A 20827-nucleotide genomic window follows, 5' to 3' on the forward strand; every position below is an offset into this window, starting at 1 on the left:
CCTTTGTGTGCTTGCGCGGATGTATTAGCAAATGTTAGGAAAAAAATAGGAAATAAGAGCCGGAAAAATATATATTTTTTATACTATATTTTGTGTGTGTATATATATATAAAGTATTTTATATGTTATATATAAAAATTATATTTATATATTTTTTCGGCTATTAAATGTAAATAGTTTCTGTACGGACTAAAAGAGATAATACCCCTGAAAAATTGGTTGGCGTAACTATTGTTTGGACCGGTTATTAGAGTTTATTCAGTATGTGAGATATAAGAACTTGACTTTTATAGTGAATGGTTATTATATTGGGATGCTATTATAGAGAGGCTCGAGATAACATTAGAATCAAACATTTATAGGACCCATGATTTGTTCCTACAATTTTAAAATTCTCTATATGTAAAATCCTAAGTGCCCGTTTGGCCATAACATTTTTTTACTTTTTTTCAAAAAAAATTTACTTTTTTTTCGGAATAAGTGTTTGGCTATAAAAAATTTAAATTTTATTTGAAGTTGAATTTCGAAATTTTTCGGAAGTTATTTTCCAAAAATTTCACTTCAAATCACTCATAAAATTTCAAAAACAACTCTATATAGTATTCATGTCCAAACGCATATATTCACTTTTTTCCGAAATTTTATAATTTTTATATCTAAATTCCCACTAAATTCTCCACAAGTAAAACCCCAGATTTCGAAGCTTTGAAAGGGAAAATCCCAACACACTAAACTCATCAAAAAGTGACTACAATCAAACCTCTCTATAAACAGCCTCTTTTGTTCCTATTTCCTAATATTTTTAGATGTTATAGCGAAGTGTTGTTATAGAGAACATATATTATTAACATGAGTTTTGGTTCCGGAAAAACTTGGCTTTTATAGTGAAGTGTTGTTATATAGGGATGTTGTTATAGAGAGACCTGAATTGTATTCGCTAATATCATTTAAATGTTAATGTCCACTCACTATTAAATTAAAATTTTGGAGAATATACACAGAGTGTATTCTTACAGTAACAAATAAAATAATGTGATTTGATAACATAAATTAAATAATACGGCGAATAAGCTTACAGTTAGACATGTCGCTACTTTGCTAACCAATTTCTATTTTCAAACATTTTGGCCCCAAAATAGAAATTGTCACTTTCTATTTTCACTTTCTGCAGTTGGGGCAACCACTATTGAATAAGCTTTAAGAAGTTGCATTTTAGATATAATTGATGCAAGAAATTAGGAGTACATGTTGTTTAAGATTTGTTGAAAATAGTCTTAAGGAGGTTATCCAAAAAAATTTGAAGCCATTTGGTGGAAATTTGAATTGATTTTGAACAAGAATTATAACTGAAAATCGTATAAGAAGTTTGCACCGTAGCTAGTGCCGTTTATATATTTTATGTATTAGTATACACTATTATGTAAGGTTGGTACATATTATTATACATTTTTATACAAGATTAATATATTATCTATTAAGTGTTTAAATATTGTGTAATAATTTATATGAGTATATAAATACTGTTGTAAAAAAATATTGGCTATGCGGGAATAAACAAAGAATATGACAACGTGAGTGTAATACTGTAATATGTCGTGTCGGGTTGTATATTTATACAAATTTGCCAATCATTTTACAATTGCCTTCTAAAAGCTATACTCCCTCTTCTACTTTAACATACTATTTGGATAGTCAAAAAAGGTTCTTCTTTGACTAGACTAATTTTTTTTGACTTATAATACTTTTTAGGTAGTTTTTAAACATGTGAATTTGTTTTTCAAAATAAAATAAAAAAATATATGTTCAAATTCATATAGATATTAGGTATTTTAACCCTCATTCCAAACCATGCGAAATTAAATGGAACTTGGAGAGTATATATTTTTTATGTATAATTGGATGGCGTCTATAAAATCTATTAACAATATGAAGTCTATCTTCGGGGAGTGAATAATTCAAGTCTAATCAAGGGTCTTCTCATTTTTTATATATATATTTTCTGTTTCAGGCCTATAAATCATGAAACATACACTTAGTGCATTTTATGTGACAATATTTCTGAATTCATATTCTCTTATCAATTGGTTATTCTTTTCCGTTTCGATGCTCTTGAATGTATTTCACTTAGGAGCATAACTACGAAGTGAGAGGAATACCAGACTATTAGCATTCAATTTGTGTGGGATTCAAAGAAAGAGAATACCCAATTAGAATGGGCAAGGACAATCAATTATTGACTTAATTTTTTGTTGAAAGAATGATAATATTTTTATATTTCATGCAATTTAATATTAAACTTCTTATTTTTTCTTAATAATATGCTTTTTAACCAGCAAAATCTCACATAACTTTTTATACCATATATTTCTAAAGTCTTGTTTAAATTCAGTTAATTATGGAGTAAACTCACCAACTTGAACCGTCAACAGTAGTACCAACCGACCAAACCGCTACATTTCATTCCCTCGGTCTCCCATGTCTCCATTTCGAATCGAATAAGTAGTGGTACATTCCTCTCGTTCGAATTGCGAACTCATATCTCCTCCCCAATCTCTCCGTCGATCGAAAATGACCGCCGTCGAGAACGGCAGTGCGGAGCCGCAATCAGCGTTGATCTTCCTCGGCACCGGTTGTTCCAGCGCCGTTCCCAATGCACTCTGCCTCATCCGGCGCTCCGATCCTCCTTGTTCCGTCTGTTCCCAGTCTCTTGCCGTACCGCCTGAACAAAACCCTAATTACAGGTCAATTTTCTACATTATTGCTTTACATTTTTATTGCATTGTGAGTAATTTTTTTTTTTTTTGGATAATTGCGAACTTTAATTTGTTTTTCAGGCAGTGATCTGCGTTTATATTTTGGATGTTCTGTTTTAGGTATAGTTTAGAGGAATCTAGCAACCTGGTAGGCAATGTGTTTGGTAATTGTTACATTTTCAGCATTCAGAGAACCATTTAATTGCAGCTTATCTGAGTTATATGGAGTAGTGGCTTGTGATTAACAATGTGAATTCATTACTGTAAGAATACTGGTAAGAACAACCCAAGGATGTTCCTAGTGGTCAATGAAGTGTGAGGAGAACCATGGGGACTCACGTTCAAATCCCAGTGGCAAAATATATCTTTCCATATACATGAGCCTTAGTGAGCTGAGTTACGTGGTACTTGTGCTAGTGAGAGATAGTAGGTACCAGGTGGAATAGTCGAGGTGCATGTAAGTTGATCGAGACACCACTGTTTTAAAAAATAGCGGTGAGCGCAAGTACATATTTATTGAAGTTGGGAACTGAGAAAATGTTCAGGAAGCAAGTACATATCCATGCTTTTCATTGTAGTGTGTTTAATTATCAAAAAAATGTATGTGTCAAGGATTGTTTATGATGAATTCTATGAGACCTCATCAAAAAGTTTAAGCTGTTAGAGAGATGCATTTATTTACTTATATTAGGTCAGCAACATGGCCTTTTACTGGACCGAGTACATTGAGATATTATTGTTGATGGCTGAGGGTGAGACTCAAATCCTAAACGTCATGTTAAATTATGCAACCGTCTCGTCTAAAAGCTTAATCTATTAGAGAGATGGAACATTTAATTACTTATACTAGGTCTCTAAAAATTTAGACAAGTATATAGTAAATTCTTAAGCAATATGCTAGATGATGACTCCATTTTTGCACTCTGAGAATGGTTTAATTGACCTTAGAGTTATGTGGTAGTGGTTAACAGTTGCGTAATGGTCTGCAGGTGTAATACATCTCTTCTCATTGATTATTTTAAGGACAATGGTGAGCACAAGTACATATTAATTGATGTGGGGAAGACATTTAGGGAGCAAGTTCTTCGGTGGTTCACCCGTTATAAAATTCCTCAAGTTGATTCTGTGAGTTCTTTATAAGTTCTTCACTACTAACTAAATTCTTTCCCCGTTGTTTAGCAGATGTGTTACACAGTTAATGAGAAAAGAACTATGTTACATCCAAAGCTACTTCTGAAAACCTGAATTCACCAAAGTCAATATATAAAATTAGTCTTACTTTTTTCCAGAATTTTCGACCAAAATCAAGAGTTCCAAAGACGAGCAGTTTAATTTACCCTTATTGCTGCAAATTTTGGGAAAGGAATAAATATTGGGTACTGCAGTTTAAACCAACAAGGTTGGTAGGACGATCATTAGTTCAATATCCTTCCTTTTGCTTGTATTTGGAATAAAATTAATTAAGAGGTTGCATATGAAAGTCATCTTGAATTTGCTTTTCACAAAGTCTGTCATGGTCTACACCAGCTTGACTCAACTTATTGCCAAAACTAAAACCTCAATTAAAAAGACCGAATGTTTTTGAACTACATGAGTCTAGGTATAGAAAAAAGAGTGCACAAAACTTCCGAGTCTCAGAGAACACAAGATTTTCCCAGTTTTCATTCACAAAAACAGATCTGACATCAAATGGCCTAGTTTGACTCTCTATTCAAAGACTAATATTGATTTCAACAAAAATTATAAATATATACAAAGTGAAGATTTTTATTTTACCTTTGGGCAATGGTTTACACAACAGATTGATAACAACAACAACAACAACATACCCAATATTTGGGCTTGGGGAGGCTAGTGTGTACGCAGACCTTACCCCCTTTGTGAAGGTAGAGAGGCGGTTTTCAATAGACCCTCGGCTCAGGAAAGCATAAGCACCACATTAATTAAAATGATAGACAAGGGGGACAACACCAAAAAGCCATGTAAAAGCAACAAAAAACAACACGATAATAAGATGATCAAAATGAAAGAAAACGACGGATAGTCAAAGAAACCTACTACCAACAGAATGCGAGAGTGCGTACTAATACTACCGGAATGAACAATCTAGACCACATACCCTACTACCCTAATCTTTAACCTCTACACTTTCCTATCAAGGGTCATGTCCTCGATCAGCTGAAGCTGCGCCATGTCTTGCCTAATCACCTCTCCTCACTTCTTCTTCGGCCTACCTCTATCGTAGGCCCTCCAATGTCACCCTCTCGCACCTCCTCACCGGGGCATCTGTGCTCCTTCTCCTCATATGTCCAAACTACCTAAGCCTCGCTTCCCGCATCTTGTCCTCAATAGGAGGCTACACCCACCTTGTCGCGAATAACCTCATTCCTAATCCTATCTAACCTGGTGTGCCCGCACATCTATCTCTACATCCTCATCTCTGCTACTTTCATCTTCTAGACATGGGCGATCTTCACATCCCAACACTTAGCTCCATATAACATAGTTGGTCTAACCACCTGTCGCGACCCGAATTTCCCACTCTCGGGAGTCGTGATGGCGCCTACTCGTGAAAGTTAGGCAAGCCGAGTATTATAGATTCACTAACTCTTTGTTTAGCCCTTTTAACAGTGTAAAATAGTATGCGATCTACACTGACATATTAATAATAATTAAAGATATGCGGAAGACTTAATATGATAACTTAGCCAAAAAAACAAGTACAACAATACCAAGTACATCTCTACCCGAACCCGGTATCACAATATCATGGACCATCTACGAATACTACAAACAGTTGTCTAGAAAGAAAGATACAATCTGTCTTTGAAGTAAATGAAAACAGAATATAAAGATAGAGAAGAACATCGAGGCCTGCGGATGCCTGCAGGACTACCTCGGGATCTCCGACTAGACTGAAGGCAGCCACCCAAAGCTATGGTCCAAAAGTTGCCGCTCCGGGATCTGCACACAGTGCAAAGTGTAGTATCAGCACAACCGACCCCATGTGCTGGTAAGTGCCTGGCCTAACCCCGGCGAAGTAGTGACGAGGCTAGGACCAGTCTACCAAATAAACCTGTGCAGTTATATAATATACAGCGGAAAATAAAACAGAAATGAACCAATAAAGATGGGAGGGGGCACGCTGCGGGGGAATATCATTTATCAATAGTAATTCAACAGAAAAACATAAAGGCAATTTATAATTAAGGAAATCGTAACCAACCAATAAACACTTTCATTATCTACTGTTGCGGCATGCAACCCGATCCAAATCATCAAAACACTGTTGCGGCGTGCAATCCGATCCATATCATTTATCACTGTTGCGGCGTGCAACCCGATCCAAATATAATATTGTTGCGATGTGCAACCCGATCCAAACATAATATTGTTGCGGTGTGCAACCCGATCCAAATATAATATTGTTGCGGCGTGCAACTCGATCCACATATACAGTTCAACACCAATCACAAAGAGAGTCCCGACAAGGGATCAATAAAGAAACAACACTATCCTGGCAAGGAAATCGACAGTATAAATAAATACGTCCCGGCAAGGGAAAATCAGCTATAACCAAACTTGTTCCAACATCTAACTTCCTCAACTAGCACCAATACTCAATCATAAGTAATTTCCACAAGAATAATCATAATCCGTGCTCAACACAGAATCAACAAATTAGGCATTCGTAGTATTTGTTAAGAACACAACAATTTCAATTTAAGACTCACGGTCATGCTTGACACCAACGTAGAGATACTCGTCACCATGCCTATACGTCGTACTCAACAAGTAACACGTAGCAAATAGGACACAACTCCTAATCCCTCAAGCTAAGGTTAGACCAAACACTTACCTCGAACTTCCAAGGCCAACTCAAGCCTCAAACACCGCTTTTCCTTTAGAATTCGCCTCCGAACAACTCGTATCTAGTCCAAATTGATTTAACAACATCAATAAATGCTAAAGAATTCATACCCAATGCTTAATTATAGATTTTCCTATCATTCTTCCCAAAAAACCAAAAATCGACCTCGGGCCCGCTTGGTCTAAACACGAGGTTCGGACCAAAACCGATCACCCATTCACCCACGAGCCCGAATATGTAATTAGTTTCAAAATCCGACCCGAAAACGAGGTCTAAATTCCAATTATACAAAAAGCCCTAACTCTACGCAAATCCCTATTTTTCTACCCTTGAGAACATGATTTAGGCCTAGAAATCTAATGGGTGTTAATGGAAATTGAAGAAAATGAGTCTAAGATTACATACCTATGAATTTTTGGTGAAGTTATCTTTCAAAAATCGCCCAATTTGGAGTTTGGAAGAAGTTATGAGTTTGGGGTTAAATCTCGTTTCTGGTACTGTTTTAAAATCACCGGGCAAAATTGGTCTTTGCGATCATATAGGGTAAGGGGGATTGGGCATTGCGATCGCGGACTAGGGAGTGCGATCGCGGACCAGAATAGAGGAAGAATGGTTCCCTTCCCAGGCTTGGCTTAACCCATTGCGATAGCGGGAGAAGCAATGCAATCGCATAGAGCAACTGGTGACCCCCCCCCCCCCCAGAATTTACTCTACGCGATCACGGAAATAGCTATGCGATCGTATAGCACAAAATAGGGCCCTCTGAAATTACACTATGCGATTGCGAACCTTCCTATGCGATCGCATAGCACAAAAGAACTGGACACCAGCAAACAGTTCCAAAAACACTCTGACGCCTATCTGAAACTCAACCGAGCCCTTGGGGCTCCAAACCAAACATGTACACTACCTCAAAAACACCCTACGAACTTACTCGTGCAATCAAATCGCCAAAATAACATCAACAAATATGAATTTAGCATCAAAATCATGAAATCACTTAAGAATTTTAAATTTTCCAATTTTCTCAAATACGGTCCGATTCACGTCATTTCAAGTTCGCTTCTTACCAAATTTCACAGACTCGACTTAAACCACATATAAGTCCTGTACCGGGCTCCGGAACCAGAATACGGGCCCGATAACATCAAATTTTAAACACATTTCATTTCCAAAACTCATAAATAATTCCAGAAAACAATTTTCTCTAAAAATTCATTTCTCTGGCTTGGGACCTCGGGATTCGATTCTGGGCATACGCCCAAGTCCCATATTTTCCTACGGACCCTCCGGGACTATCAAATCACGGGTCCGGGTCTGTTTACCCAAAATGTTGATCGAAGTCAACTTAAATTCATTTTAAAGTCAAAATTCATCATTTTTCACAGTTTTTCACATAATGGCTTTTTGGCTACGCGCCCGGACTGCACACGCAAATCGAGGTGATGCTGGAAGAGGTTTTTAAGGCCCCGGAACGCAAAATTTATTTCTAAAACAAGTGATGACCAAAAGGTCATCACACCACCATTCTGTAGAACTTACCTTTAAGTTTTGGTGGCACCTTCTTGTCGCGCAAAACACAGAAGCGAGTCTCTGTTTCATCCATCCTGCCCCAATATGATGTATGACATCTTCATCAATCTCCCCATCCCCTGAATAATAGACTCAAGGTACTTAAAACTTTTTCTCCTAGGGATGACTTGCGAGTCCAGCCTTACCTCCCCTTCCCCTCCCTGAGTCACACCAATGAACTTACACTCCAAGTATTCTGTCTTGGTCCTGCTCAACTCGAACCCTTTAGACTTCAGGGTCTGCCTTCACACCTCTAACCTTGCGTTCACACCGCCTCGCGTCTCATCAATCAATATAATATCATCTGCAAATAATATGCACCACGACACCTCCCCTTGGATGCGGCGCGTCAGAACGTCCATCGCCAGGGCAAACAAAAAAGGGCTGAGTGCCGACCCCTGGTGCAACCCCATCATGACCGGAAAATGGTCCAAGTCCCCTCCAAACGTCCTTACTCGGGTCTTTGCTCCATCATACATGTCCTTAATCACCCTAATGTAGGCAACAGGTACACCTTTAGCCTCCAAACATCTCCACAAAACCTATCTCGGGACTTTATCATACGCATTTTCTAAGTTGATGAACACCATATGCAAGTCCTCTTTCCTCTCCCTATACTGCTCCATCAAACTCTTAACAAGGTGAATGGCCTCTGTAGTCAAGCGCCTCGGCATACACCCAAATTGGTTCTCGAAAATAGACACACTCCTCCTTACCCTTAGCTCCACCACCCTTTCCTAGACTTTCATAGTATGGCTAAGCAGCTTGATACCTGGATAGTTATTGCAATTTTGGATATCATCCTTGTTCTTGTATAAAGAAACCATCGGGCTCCACCTCCACTCCTCGGGCATCTTCTTCGTACTAAAAATGACAATAAATAACCTAGTGAGCCACTCCAAGCCCACCTTGCCCGCACTTTTCCAAACTCCACCGCGATTTCATCCGGCCCGGTCGTTTTTCCCCTGCTTATCTTACGTATATCCCCATCAACCTCATCAAATCTAATCCGCCTACAATACCCAAAGTCGCAACGACTCCCGGAGAGTTCCAAATCACCCAGTACAATGTTCTTGTCTCCCTCCTCGCTCAAGAGACTATGGAAGTAGGTCTGCCATCTCTGACGGATAAGCCCCTCATCCAACAAAACTCTACCTTCTTTGTCCGTGATGCACTTCTCTTGATCCAAGTCACGAGTCCTCCTTTCTGTCACCTTGGCTAACCTGAAAACCTCTTATCCTCACCTCGGCCCTCGAGTTCTTCATACAAACGACCAAAAGCTGCAGTCTTGGCTGCCGTAACTGTTAATTTCGCCTCCTTCTTAGCTAACTTATATTGCTCCTTATTCACCCTTCTCCCCTCCTTGTCTACACTTTCTACTAGCTTCAGATATGCCGTTTTCTTGGTCTCCACTTTTCCGTGCACCTCTCCGTTCCACCATCAATCTCCTCTGTGTCCACCAGAGGAACCCTTCGAGATCCCTAATACCTCTCTAGCGGCTTCCCTAATGCACTGCATAGTCGTGGTCCACATAGCGGTTGCGTCCCCGCTACTCCTCCAAGCCCCCCTAGTCATCAACTTAACCACCAACTCCTGCGCTTTGGCTTCCGTCAAGGCTCCCCACTTGATCCTAGGTTGGCCATACACAATAGAGTGACATGCGTTGTTAATGATCAGAAAATGCTACAGATATTAGTTTTTACCATATTTCTCTTATTGTTTAGACTAATTTAACTGTATGAAGTGTTCACTAAAAATATAGAAACCTCTAGTTGAACTGTGATAAGAGATGGGCTATATGATTGAAACAGCTTACTGATTTATTATTGTTATTGTTTTGTGAGATAAAACTGTCTTTGAATTTTTTTCTATTCCATGTAAAGCTGTTCTATTTGGAAACACAATTATACTTAGCTGATGCCTATGCTTTTATCAGATTATTTTGACTCATGAGCATGCTGATGCAACTCTTGGTCTGGATGATATCCGGGCAGTGCAACCATTTAGCCCGACAAATGACATTAATCCTACACCAGTATATCTCACTCAATATTCAATGGATAGGTAAAATGGTGAAATTTTTGCTGCTTGTGTATTGAGCCATGATAGCCATAGTCTTATCTAATTCATCATTAGTATTGCACTTCAACAAATGGCTGAGTGGACTTGAAGTTAATCCCTTCGAACAAGGACCATCTTCTCCATGACAACCAAAAATAGAACTTGGAAAAAATTGAAAGACGATGAAAGAAAAGATGGCTTGAAAGTATGTGTGTCAATTCCTCCACATCACTTGGATGATGCACTTAACATTTAGCTCAACATCCTGTCATGATAAAAAAAATTGTTCTTTTAATATTAATTCCATTGCTGCATGCCGTTCTCATTAATTTTGTGGCACAAGTTTTTCTTTGTACTGAAATGAGGTTTTTGTTTTTGTCAAAGCCACAACAACTACGCCGTAGTCCCAAACCCTTTGTCAACTACAAATAAAAAAATTTATTTGCATAAAAGAATGTAAAATTTTGAATTTGTTGGGTTCTTGCTATTCCTTTATGTTGTTACCTCTGCTGTAACAGTTTCCCTTTGTCCTTAATTTATTACTGAAGTACCTTGTTATTGGCTTTTCACTAACAATCGGTTATTGCATGGATAGCGAAGTATTGACACTGAGAATATGCGCATGTGTTACTAAACTTGATATGTTCTTCTGTGTCTTTTTAGAGTTTTTTTATACTCATTTATGCACTATTTAGTTGTTACGCAAGTTGCTTGATTCTCCTTCGATTCTTTTTCTGAAACAGCATTGATCAGAAATTTCCTTACTTAGTACAGAAGAAACTTAAGGAAGGCCAAGAAATCAGACGTGTAGCACAACTTGATTGGCAGATTATTGAAAATGATTGTGAAAAGCCATTTGTTGCATCAGGGCTAGAATTTGTTCCCTTGCCCGTGAGTTTCACTAGTATCTCCTTTCATTTTAATGCACTCTCTATTTCCTTGTGAGTTGTCTTGTTTTTTAACTTGTAGACGTGGATGTAGGTAATGCATGGTGAAGATTATGTGTGCTTGGGGTTTCTTTTTGGTAAAAACTTCAGAGTTGCATATATATCTGATGTTTCACGCTTTCTTCCAACTACTGTATCCTGTGAGTATTATCTCTATCCTGTGAGTATTATCTCTATCCCTTTGTATATGTGGAGTTTGATCTTGATCGTTGTGGATCTTACCCTTTCACACAATGCACTGATTTTTTCAACCAGTCATTGCAATGGATTGGCATGGGGGTGGAAATACCTAACCCTGTCCCTCAACCTAGTCCCTGTTGGATACCCATTTTCACCTGTCTCAGGTTTAGCTTTTTAATCTTTTTAATTGTCTTACCCACCAGAGATGATGCAGACACAGTAAAATTTCATATCAAGTGGAAATGGCATCGTACATGTCTTTATTGAAAATGAAGGTTGCAGCACAAACCGGTTATTTGTCAATCTTTCTTGGTCTGAGCAAACATCATATCGTACTGAAGATAAGTTCTAACTTGATGCATGGATTGGAAGGAAAGTTTAAACTCCTATGGCACATAGTGATACATATCCTTCCCTTCTTTCTCAACGGCCCCATCAGTATGTGCAAAGGTTGATTCAGCTTTCTGAAACCTTTAGGTACTTGAGGAAGGGTAGAAGTGACAAAACCCCGTTCTCCTTGAAGGAAATGAGAAAAGGAAAAGAGAAGTGGATTGGTTTCACTTTGCTTTTTGTCCATTTGTTACCAAATGCAAAGCAATTTTCAAGCACCAATAGGCTGATTAAAGCTTTCCAACTGACAACCTGGTGTTTTGATCATATTGCTAGGTCTGATATATTGGAGTTATTTTGGACATAGACAAAGATTGTTGAAAAAAGTCAGAAACTTATGAAATTGATCAGAGCACACAATTTGGTCAATGGATTTTTTCAGAATGCACTGATGTGTAAACTGATCCTTTTTTTGTGTTTAAAATGGAGATCTAGGGTGCAGTTCGATATGGTTACCAAAGCTTGCATTTCTGTTTTTTTTTTGGGTCGCTTTTTCTTGTTTGGGGAGAGAAACGGTTAAAGGTACTGTTACACAAACAGGTACAGATCTGAAAAAACAGAAACCTTTGAACAATTACAAACCAATAGCATACATGCAAACTTACCTGCACATGGCGAATTATGCGAACAAGTTAATCCTGGTCTTGCAGATAGTTGAAGCTGCCTGGTCTAGTCTCATTGTCTGGAAATGTGTATATTTCTGATAAATGAAGGTTGAGTTTCTTGCTAAGGAAGATTTGCTTTTGCAGACATTTCAAAAGATAGTGGTCAACAATTAGATCTGCTTATTTTGGACACGCTATACAAGGTCAGTATGGGCAACTTAAAATTTCAATTATTTGATATTATCTTACTGAACCCGTGGCTAGCCTGTGGCATTACATTTAAAAGCGATAGAGTGTGACTCACTAGCATATCTAAGTGGTATATCTATCTTGCCTACTGGCTATGGCCACATGAACATGCTTTGGTTGGAAATTAGGACCTGATGTCTACATGACTTTTCTGTTTCTTTATTATGCATAACAGGACTGGAAATAAGGGAGCTCATATTACGTCTACATATTCTCATTGTCGGTTATTCTTCCAGATTTCCCTTTAATAGAATAGTTATTGAATGCCCTCTTTATACCAACACAATGATTGTCACTGCGGGTGGGGGGAATGCATTCCATTTGCCTGAGTATGTTGTACTGTAGATATTTATTTTGGATAACTGCGGTTTCCAAGTTAGTTTGCGCATTTATCGGCTAATGACATCTGCTAACTCCAAAGCAGCACAGGTACCAAGTAACTTGATAAGATTTAACCGAAAGGACCCAGTAAGTCTAAAATTGAAGGAAATGGCCTTCATCTTCTTTTTCCTTTATTTTATTCTCGTGAAGTTGAAATTAAGAAAATGGCCTCCATCGACCAAGAAGGAGGCTGATTAGCGACCATGGGTTGATAAACGACCGAGAAGGAGGTTGATTATTGAATATAGGGTGATAATCGACCAACAAGTAAATGACAATCAACCTAGAAGGAAGTTGATTTAAACCACTACTTGTTGATGATGGACAATAGGGTGATAATCGACCAAGAAGTAATTGATAATTGACCAAGTTCCGGTTGATTTAATCGAAACTAATCGCAACAGGTATAGAAAAAGAACAAACAAATTAGACAATTTTTTTCTAAATATTCTTTAATCTAATTAAAGGGTCATCCACCCAGTAAAAAATAATTTGAGGCCATTTACCTAATTGAAGACTTAGGTCTTTTAATTAAAGGACCCTTTGTCCACTGAGGCTTAAAGAGAGGAGATGGGAAGAAATCACAGAGAGTTTTATTGCCGAGCATTTTATTGCCTTTGTTGGGCTTTGAACCATGGTACCATGGCCCATTCTAGCTTTATGAATGCTGGAAATTACTTGGGTGCTAGATATGTTTAAATTTCTTTAAAATGGTCCTGAAAACATGAAAGACCAGCCTAGAGATCGAACCCAAAAAGTTAACTTCGATTTGGAAAAATGAAATGTAGTCCGAACTCCGAAGTGGATGCTTTGAGTGGTTGAGGTATAAGGAGTAATAACTTAGAGATCCCAGTCTCGACCAAAGGGATATTAAATGAATGGAATTAGGTCCTTGCTACAACTTTTGGTGTGAGCCCATCTCTCATTCTTCAGTGAGAAGGTTTACCCAGCTGCTGTGCTTGTGGATTGCTGTAAGTTCCCCAGTGAATTAGTCGAGTGCATGCAAGCTGGCCAGACAAAAATAAAATACACATACATACCTCTTACAGTCCAAATGTAGGTTTACCTAATGTTGTTGTAATTCTTCGAATTTCTGCACTCATATGTTAAACCATGATTCAAACCTCAGGTTCTCTTATTTCATAATTTTACTTTTCAAATGTAGTTATATTTCTTTGGCTTTTAAGTTTAAAAGGACAAAAGACTAAACTGATTACCTGTTTGCTGTTCTTGTTTTGGTTTTTTGGACTTCTTTTCAATGTTGTTATTTATGTCAAAAACATGAATATTGTCATATGATAGTATACTGCTGTTAATATTTTAACTTTTTTTAGTAATAACAAGAATTATTTATTTGTGCTATGCATATATGAACTAGGCCCCTATTTAAAGTGTATGGTATATGAACTAGGCCCCTATTTAAAGTGTATGGCTGTTCCTGTGCACTACCATACTCCACGTACCATCCCTAAGAATGTTCACTGAGCTCAAATTATTGGGGTTGGTCTGTTTCTTGAAAGGAGTTGAAAGGATAACATTTTGTTGCCCTTGGAGGGATAATCTGAAGAAAATATTAATCTTAAGATTGTTATGCTTCCTATTTCCTCCTTTTCTTCCCTTTTTCTTGTTTAAATATTTCCTTCTAATCCCGTTTTCTCTACTCCTTCCCTTTCCGACTCCTTCCATCCAAGCAAAACCCCTGTGGAAATGCTCCTCTCAGCTCTTCCTACAAAAGAAGAGAAGGTTCTGCTCTTGTCAATTCTTACAGCTTGAATCCTCTACGTTGCTGCAGTCATTAAACTGTAACACTGTTACTCTGCTGATTAGTATTTTGAAGATATAGTACTTTTTTGCAGACAATATTCTAATACCATTAAGTTCACAAAGCCTGGACTATACCATCATCCATTATCCATTAAACAGAAGTCTGGACTCTTGTGATGGAAAAATGGGTAAAATGGATTACCTATTCGGTTCCAGCCTACCCATTAACACTCTGTCTATTCAGAATATAACAGAACTCCTACTAGCTATTCGCGACTCTACCAGCCAAACTATACTTTACATGCTATGAGTAAATGTTATATTTCCAATAAGAAATATATCGAAGAGTTAGTCTGGCCTTGTAGAAAACCAAAGTTTAGAAGTCTGGTCTAAAATTCCTGAAAACTTAGCTTTTTATGATTACATTTGCAATAATCCGGCAAAAGAGGATTATTCATGAATAACGGGGATGGAATAGCGGTTGGATGGTTAATTGAAGCCACAGCCCTATCCATTTATTCATTCGACCCAACTATATTTTGTTGTGGTCCAAGAATTCTAACACGGTTTTTTATTCATGTTACGATATGTGGAACCATAAATCCAAATCAAGTATTTTTTGAATTCTTTATTTTAGTTTTGATTTTATTAAGTTCAACTAATTTCATTTCTACAGAACAACTGATAAGCAAATTCTATAGATTTTATGAATCAAAAAAAATGTGGAAAGAAAAGGTTCAATTTCTTATCAAAATATGGCTGAGGGTTAGATTTTCGAAATTGGGAAGGAGGAAATGGACTTTAGGTTGCATTTGGAGGTGCTGCATGCAGTGGAATTTTCTTATACAGTGGTAGAAAAGGAATGTTCAGCCGATTTAAGAAAAGCATCATGCTTGTTTTCACTCTGATGCACCCGACTATATTTGCTCTCTAGGTGTATACCATGTGATGCATGCAGCATCTACTCCCCCAACCCCCATCCCCCAAACCAAAAAACAAAAAAAAACAAAAACTGATGTCTTAGACTCACAAGTATTGTTCTTTTTGTGTGTTGTCTTCCTCTGTTTAGCCGTTTCCAGTTTTATTGAATTTCCCATAATGTGGCGGATCTTATTATATACATGTAGAGTGCTTTCTTATTATAATGTTGGAGACTTGAACCCATAAATATAATTATTTTTAGTTTTAGCTCCTTCTGCTTAGCTCTTTTCAAATTTGTTGGATTTCCCTCTAGGTGTGTATTTTATTATATACATGGAGAGGGCTGTGCTTAAGTGTAATATCTACAATAAAAAGAAGGTAAAAAAATATGTTTCTCTAGTACAAATGCTGGCATTTAAAGATAAAGGGTAGTGAGCTGTCTTTTTCATGCTTTGTTTTCTGTATATTTTCACATCTAGGATTTACGTATAAAACAATGCCACTGGCAATGGGAATTTCTTTTCATTAGGCTAGTTAGGTGTTGTTCTTCCTTCTACTTAATTTATATTCTAATATATTTGCTGTTTCATCTTCAATATGTGCAGAAGGGTTCCCACAATGTTCACCTTTGCCTTACTCAGGTATGCTTACTTTATAGGAACTCTCCATTCGACCTTTGTGTTGTTTACGCCCTATTTACAGATTTGAAAATATTTAATTTTCCAGACTCTTGAGGCATTGAAGATGCTATGCCCAAAAAGAGCTCTACTAATTGGAATGACGCATGAATTTGACCACCACAAAGACAATGAGTTCCTAGTGGAATGGTCTAGAAGGTATATCGTCTAATATGATTCTTTAAAAGGGGGGAAATTTAATGGTTAGCAGTTTGTCTGGAACTTACATGATTATTTGCTTGCAGAGAAGGTATAGAAGTTCAACTTGCACATGATGGATTGAGGGTCCCTGTTGACCTATAAATAGGTAACAGTAATATTTCAGACACACGTCTTGCATGAAAGAACTTCCTTAAATTATCTACTTTCATTTGTTTTTTCACTTTCATGGTATTGACGAGTTTCATTGAAAAGTCAGTAATTAGAGGATACTAGGACTCTTAATAGATGATCCCAAACCAAGGAGCATGTAACTCCTTAATGATATTTATATACAAATTCACTTTTTTAATGGTATGTTCTCATTCTATGTACTACGAAGTTAGGAGATTTTTGACATCATTTGGGGAGTCTAATCATCAATGGTGCTTCTGTAAGCATGAGCTAAAATGTTTAACCATGCTGTTGACGTTTGTGATCACTGATTAAACAGCTGATCACATTATTGAAAAGAACAAGAACAATATTGATACTGTCTTTAACAGAATGATAAAGACAAATTACAAGTCCTTGATATAGAAGCTTCTTCTGACATGATTTTATGTGACTATTCTGGATGAATTTTGATTTTACTTCATTTGGTATGACAAAATGTTCTGTGGGAAATCTTTCTTGAGTTTAGTGATCTAAATGAGTACCAATGTCGTGGGAGGATGAAAATTAATTTTCTCTACTCCTACTACATTCAACTTCCTTCCTCCAATTATTTAGTTTTCGCTACTCACAAGTCACAACTATTATCAATTGCTATTCACTAGGTGTTACCTGCACTTTCACAATTTCCACAGTTTCTAGCTTCTTGTCCAAATTTGTTGACGAGGTAGTTTTCAGAACATTCCATATTATACCAAGTCATAATCTCAATCAGATGATCTGCTCTTTATGGACAAAAGAGAATGCCCAAAGACTAAGAAACACTTTGATAGCAGCCTTTTAATCTGGTATTGCAGGTAGTCTATAACCATTGCCCATTGGAATTGCTGATGATCACACATTGTCACATTCACACCTGAGATTCTGACCTGTAACAATAATACAAGGGGAGGATAGTTATCATTTGTCTGTATTAAATATCAATCCAGGTGCAATTAGCTGGCACATGATGTAACATTGATATAGATGTTCACCATATATTACTTCTGTATGTTGTATTCTTGTCATTTTCTTGATTACACCGTATGTCACATCGAATGATAGTCATTTTTAAGCTGTCAGAAAATGAAGAGTTAACTTTGAGACGAGTAATTGCTTAGCTTCAATAACAACAACCCAGTAAAATCCCGCAAGTGGGGTCTGGGAAGGGTAGTGTACACAGATGTAGAGATGTTGTTTCCGAAAGACCCTCGGCTCAAGAAGACGAAAAGAGAAATAATATATCAGTACTATCAACAGAAAACAATAGAAATACTGACAGCAACGTAAGAACAAGAGAATAGATGCAAAGCACTAACAATTATAGGTCCGCCACAAAGAAAAACAGTAGAATAGTAAAGAATCAATCACCAATGAGCTTATTAATTGATCTTGGATGTATAAAGCTTGATTTAAAATGGAACACAAAGAGGATATGGCTGATGGAACTTCTTTTCCTTAAGGACCACTATGAGTTACTTGAAAAAGACTAGTAAATATGTACATTGATCTAGCGATCAGTGAGAAAAAGACGTTTCGAAAAATATAATGCAACTCCAATTACGAAATATCATTAACAAAAAGAATACCCTGGATTTGAAAATTTATCTCAAATCGTGATTTGGTTTATCAAACAAGTTTCAGAGTTAGAGCATTGCAACATGTTCCTCCTATTAAGTTCAACGGCGCCATTGAATTAGCTGATTAATCTTGTATAGAAGTGCCGAATTATATACACATATTATAAGAAGATTTAACCCAAATAGCCGCCTACCTTACCATTTAAACTAAATATAGCCGACGAATATATAATGAGCCCGTTTGGATTAGCTAATTGTAAATAGCTGATAAGCATGAAGATCTGAAAAGCATTTTTAAATGTTGAAATTGATTTTTTAAATAAGCATTTACATGTTTGGATAGAAGTGCTGAAACTGATAATAAGCAGTTGATGTGTTTGGTAAAAAATTGCCGGATAAGCTATTTTTTTATCAAAATGACTAAAATACCCTTAAAACTTTACAAAAGATTATAAATTAAAAAGTTTTTTTTGTAAAGAAAAAGATGAACCACGAATAGGAAATGAAGAGAAAGTTAAAAAGAATTATTTTGGGAAAAGGTTTTTGTGAATTACAAAATATTATTAAGGATAAACTAGTAAAATGCTTGGTAAAACTAAAAGTGTTTATAAGTTGAAAAGCCACAAGTTGGACGTGACCAACTTATGACTTATCCAAATACGTAAATGCTTATTTAAGCACTTGGCTTATAAACACTTTGGGTGTTTACCAAACGTGTAGATAAGTCAAAAAATATTTATAAGCCAGTTTGACCAGCTTATAAGCTTAGTCAAACACCCCCATTATAGTTAAAATAGCACGGTCTAGCCAGTTTTTGAACTGGTCATTCAAAAATAGTTAGCGTTTGCCAAGTCAATGAAAAATAGCTACTATTTTGGTGCAACAGAGACCGATCCAGCATAATATACTGGAATTCGGTGCACGTGTGTATGAACTTCCAGCATATTATGCTGGACCGGTATACTTTGCTTTCTCCAGTATAATGTACTAGAGACTAGAGCACAGGTGCTCCAAACTCCAGTATATTATGTTGGACCAGTATATTATACTGGAACTCCAGTATATTATGCTGGAGTATTTTTCCGGATTTTGAACAGTATTTTCATTCAGATTTATCTTTACATAAAAAGTGACTAAATTTTGATTACTTTTGAAACTGTGGCTATTTTTGAATGACCACTTGTAAATCTGGCTATTTATGAATTTCTCCCCTCATTATATGCATAATTTATATACTACATGTGTACAATCAATATATAATCTATGTTTATAGCTAGAAAAAATTAACAATTAATATGACCGACTATTTGTGTAAAGATCCCGGATCAATGGTTTTAGATTCTGGATTCATCTATACTCTAGTGCTTTATTCAAATTGGAATACTAGTCTAGAGGTTCAATGAACTGAGTGGGACTTTTTCATACATGGTGAACTGATTGATAATAGCTTCGAGAAAATCTGGCCCTATATTGACAAACATATTCCCTTTAATATTCTTCATCGGACGTGATAGATTGAGATATATACAAAGCATACACCATCACTTTCATTTTATGTAACACTCTTTTTCAATGTCTGAAAAAGAATTAACCTTTCGATTTTATTCTTAATAATATGATTTGTAATTACACAAATACCTATAATTTATTTTTGATGACATGCTTTAAAATAAAATCTTTAAAATTCTATATGATTTCTTCCACTTCACACGGCTCGAAATGCACCCTTCTTATAGAGACAAAACGCTAAATGGGAAATGAAATCAGGAGAGAATTAAAGAGGGAGATAGAGAGAGATATTATTTCATCTTTCCCCAATCAATTACTAATATGCGCTCCTTATCTACATGTAATGACAAACAAGTCTATTCTTGGCATACAACAGTTTGTCGACTGATAATAATAATGTAAGAGCTCGCGGCTTATATTTAATCAGGGCTAGATCCAGCTTATTACGTGTTGTTTCCCATAACTTTTACATATACTTTGTATATATATTAAATTTTTTACTAAATATCAATAAATATCTGTGAATCCAGCTACTTATTGTATAGTATTTACTTAAGATTGTTATAGAAACCTATAAACTTTAAATCTTGGATCCGCCTACGTATTTAATTGTTTATTTTGCTTGAGTTCCTCAAATATAAAATCCTAGTGGTGAAATGTATTGAATTGTTTATTTGCTTGAGTTCCTCGATTGATAAAGTTTTAGTGGTGAATTGCATTGACACTTTTTTATTATTTATAAATGCTTATTTCTTTAAGTTGCATTCACAGTCTCATAAATTATTGTCTTTTTTTTCCGTTTCTCATCGTGATTAATATTCATTTTGGAGTCTCGATTAATTTGGATTCGAGTTGCGTAAGATGAGGGAAGTGTTTCCTATTAGCATCTTTTTTATTTTCAGGATTCAATTTAGGAGTGTTCATAAAAATCCGAAAAATCGAACCAAACCAAAAACCAAACCAAACCGATCAGAAAAACCGATACTTTTTTGGTTTGGTTTGGTTTTGGTTTTGAA

General features: G+C 36.5%; 1 protein-coding gene across 1 annotated transcript; it reads left to right on the forward strand.

Annotated features, from left to right (window-relative positions):
* The first annotated feature begins 2421 nt into the window (after nucleotides 1-2421).
* On the forward strand, nucleotides 2422-17835 carry LOC104240412 (putative hydrolase C777.06c). Its single transcript, XM_009795252.2, has 10 exons — nucleotides 2422-2741; nucleotides 3743-3878; nucleotides 10133-10260; nucleotides 11001-11148; nucleotides 11239-11344; nucleotides 12524-12582; nucleotides 16300-16335; nucleotides 16421-16530; nucleotides 16617-16678; nucleotides 17541-17835. Exons 1-9 carry the CDS (start codon nucleotides 2569-2571, stop codon nucleotides 16672-16674), a joined length of 954 nt encoding a protein of 317 aa, XP_009793554.1. The 5' UTR covers nucleotides 2422-2568; the 3' UTR covers nucleotides 16675-16678; nucleotides 17541-17835.
* The last annotated feature ends 2992 nt before the right edge of the window (nucleotides 17836-20827 follow it).

The sequence above is a fragment of the Nicotiana sylvestris genome, chromosome 12 (assembly GCF_000393655.2).
Source record: "Nicotiana sylvestris chromosome 12, ASM39365v2, whole genome shotgun sequence".
In the NCBI taxonomy this organism is placed as follows: Eukaryota; Viridiplantae; Streptophyta; class Magnoliopsida; order Solanales; family Solanaceae; genus Nicotiana; species Nicotiana sylvestris.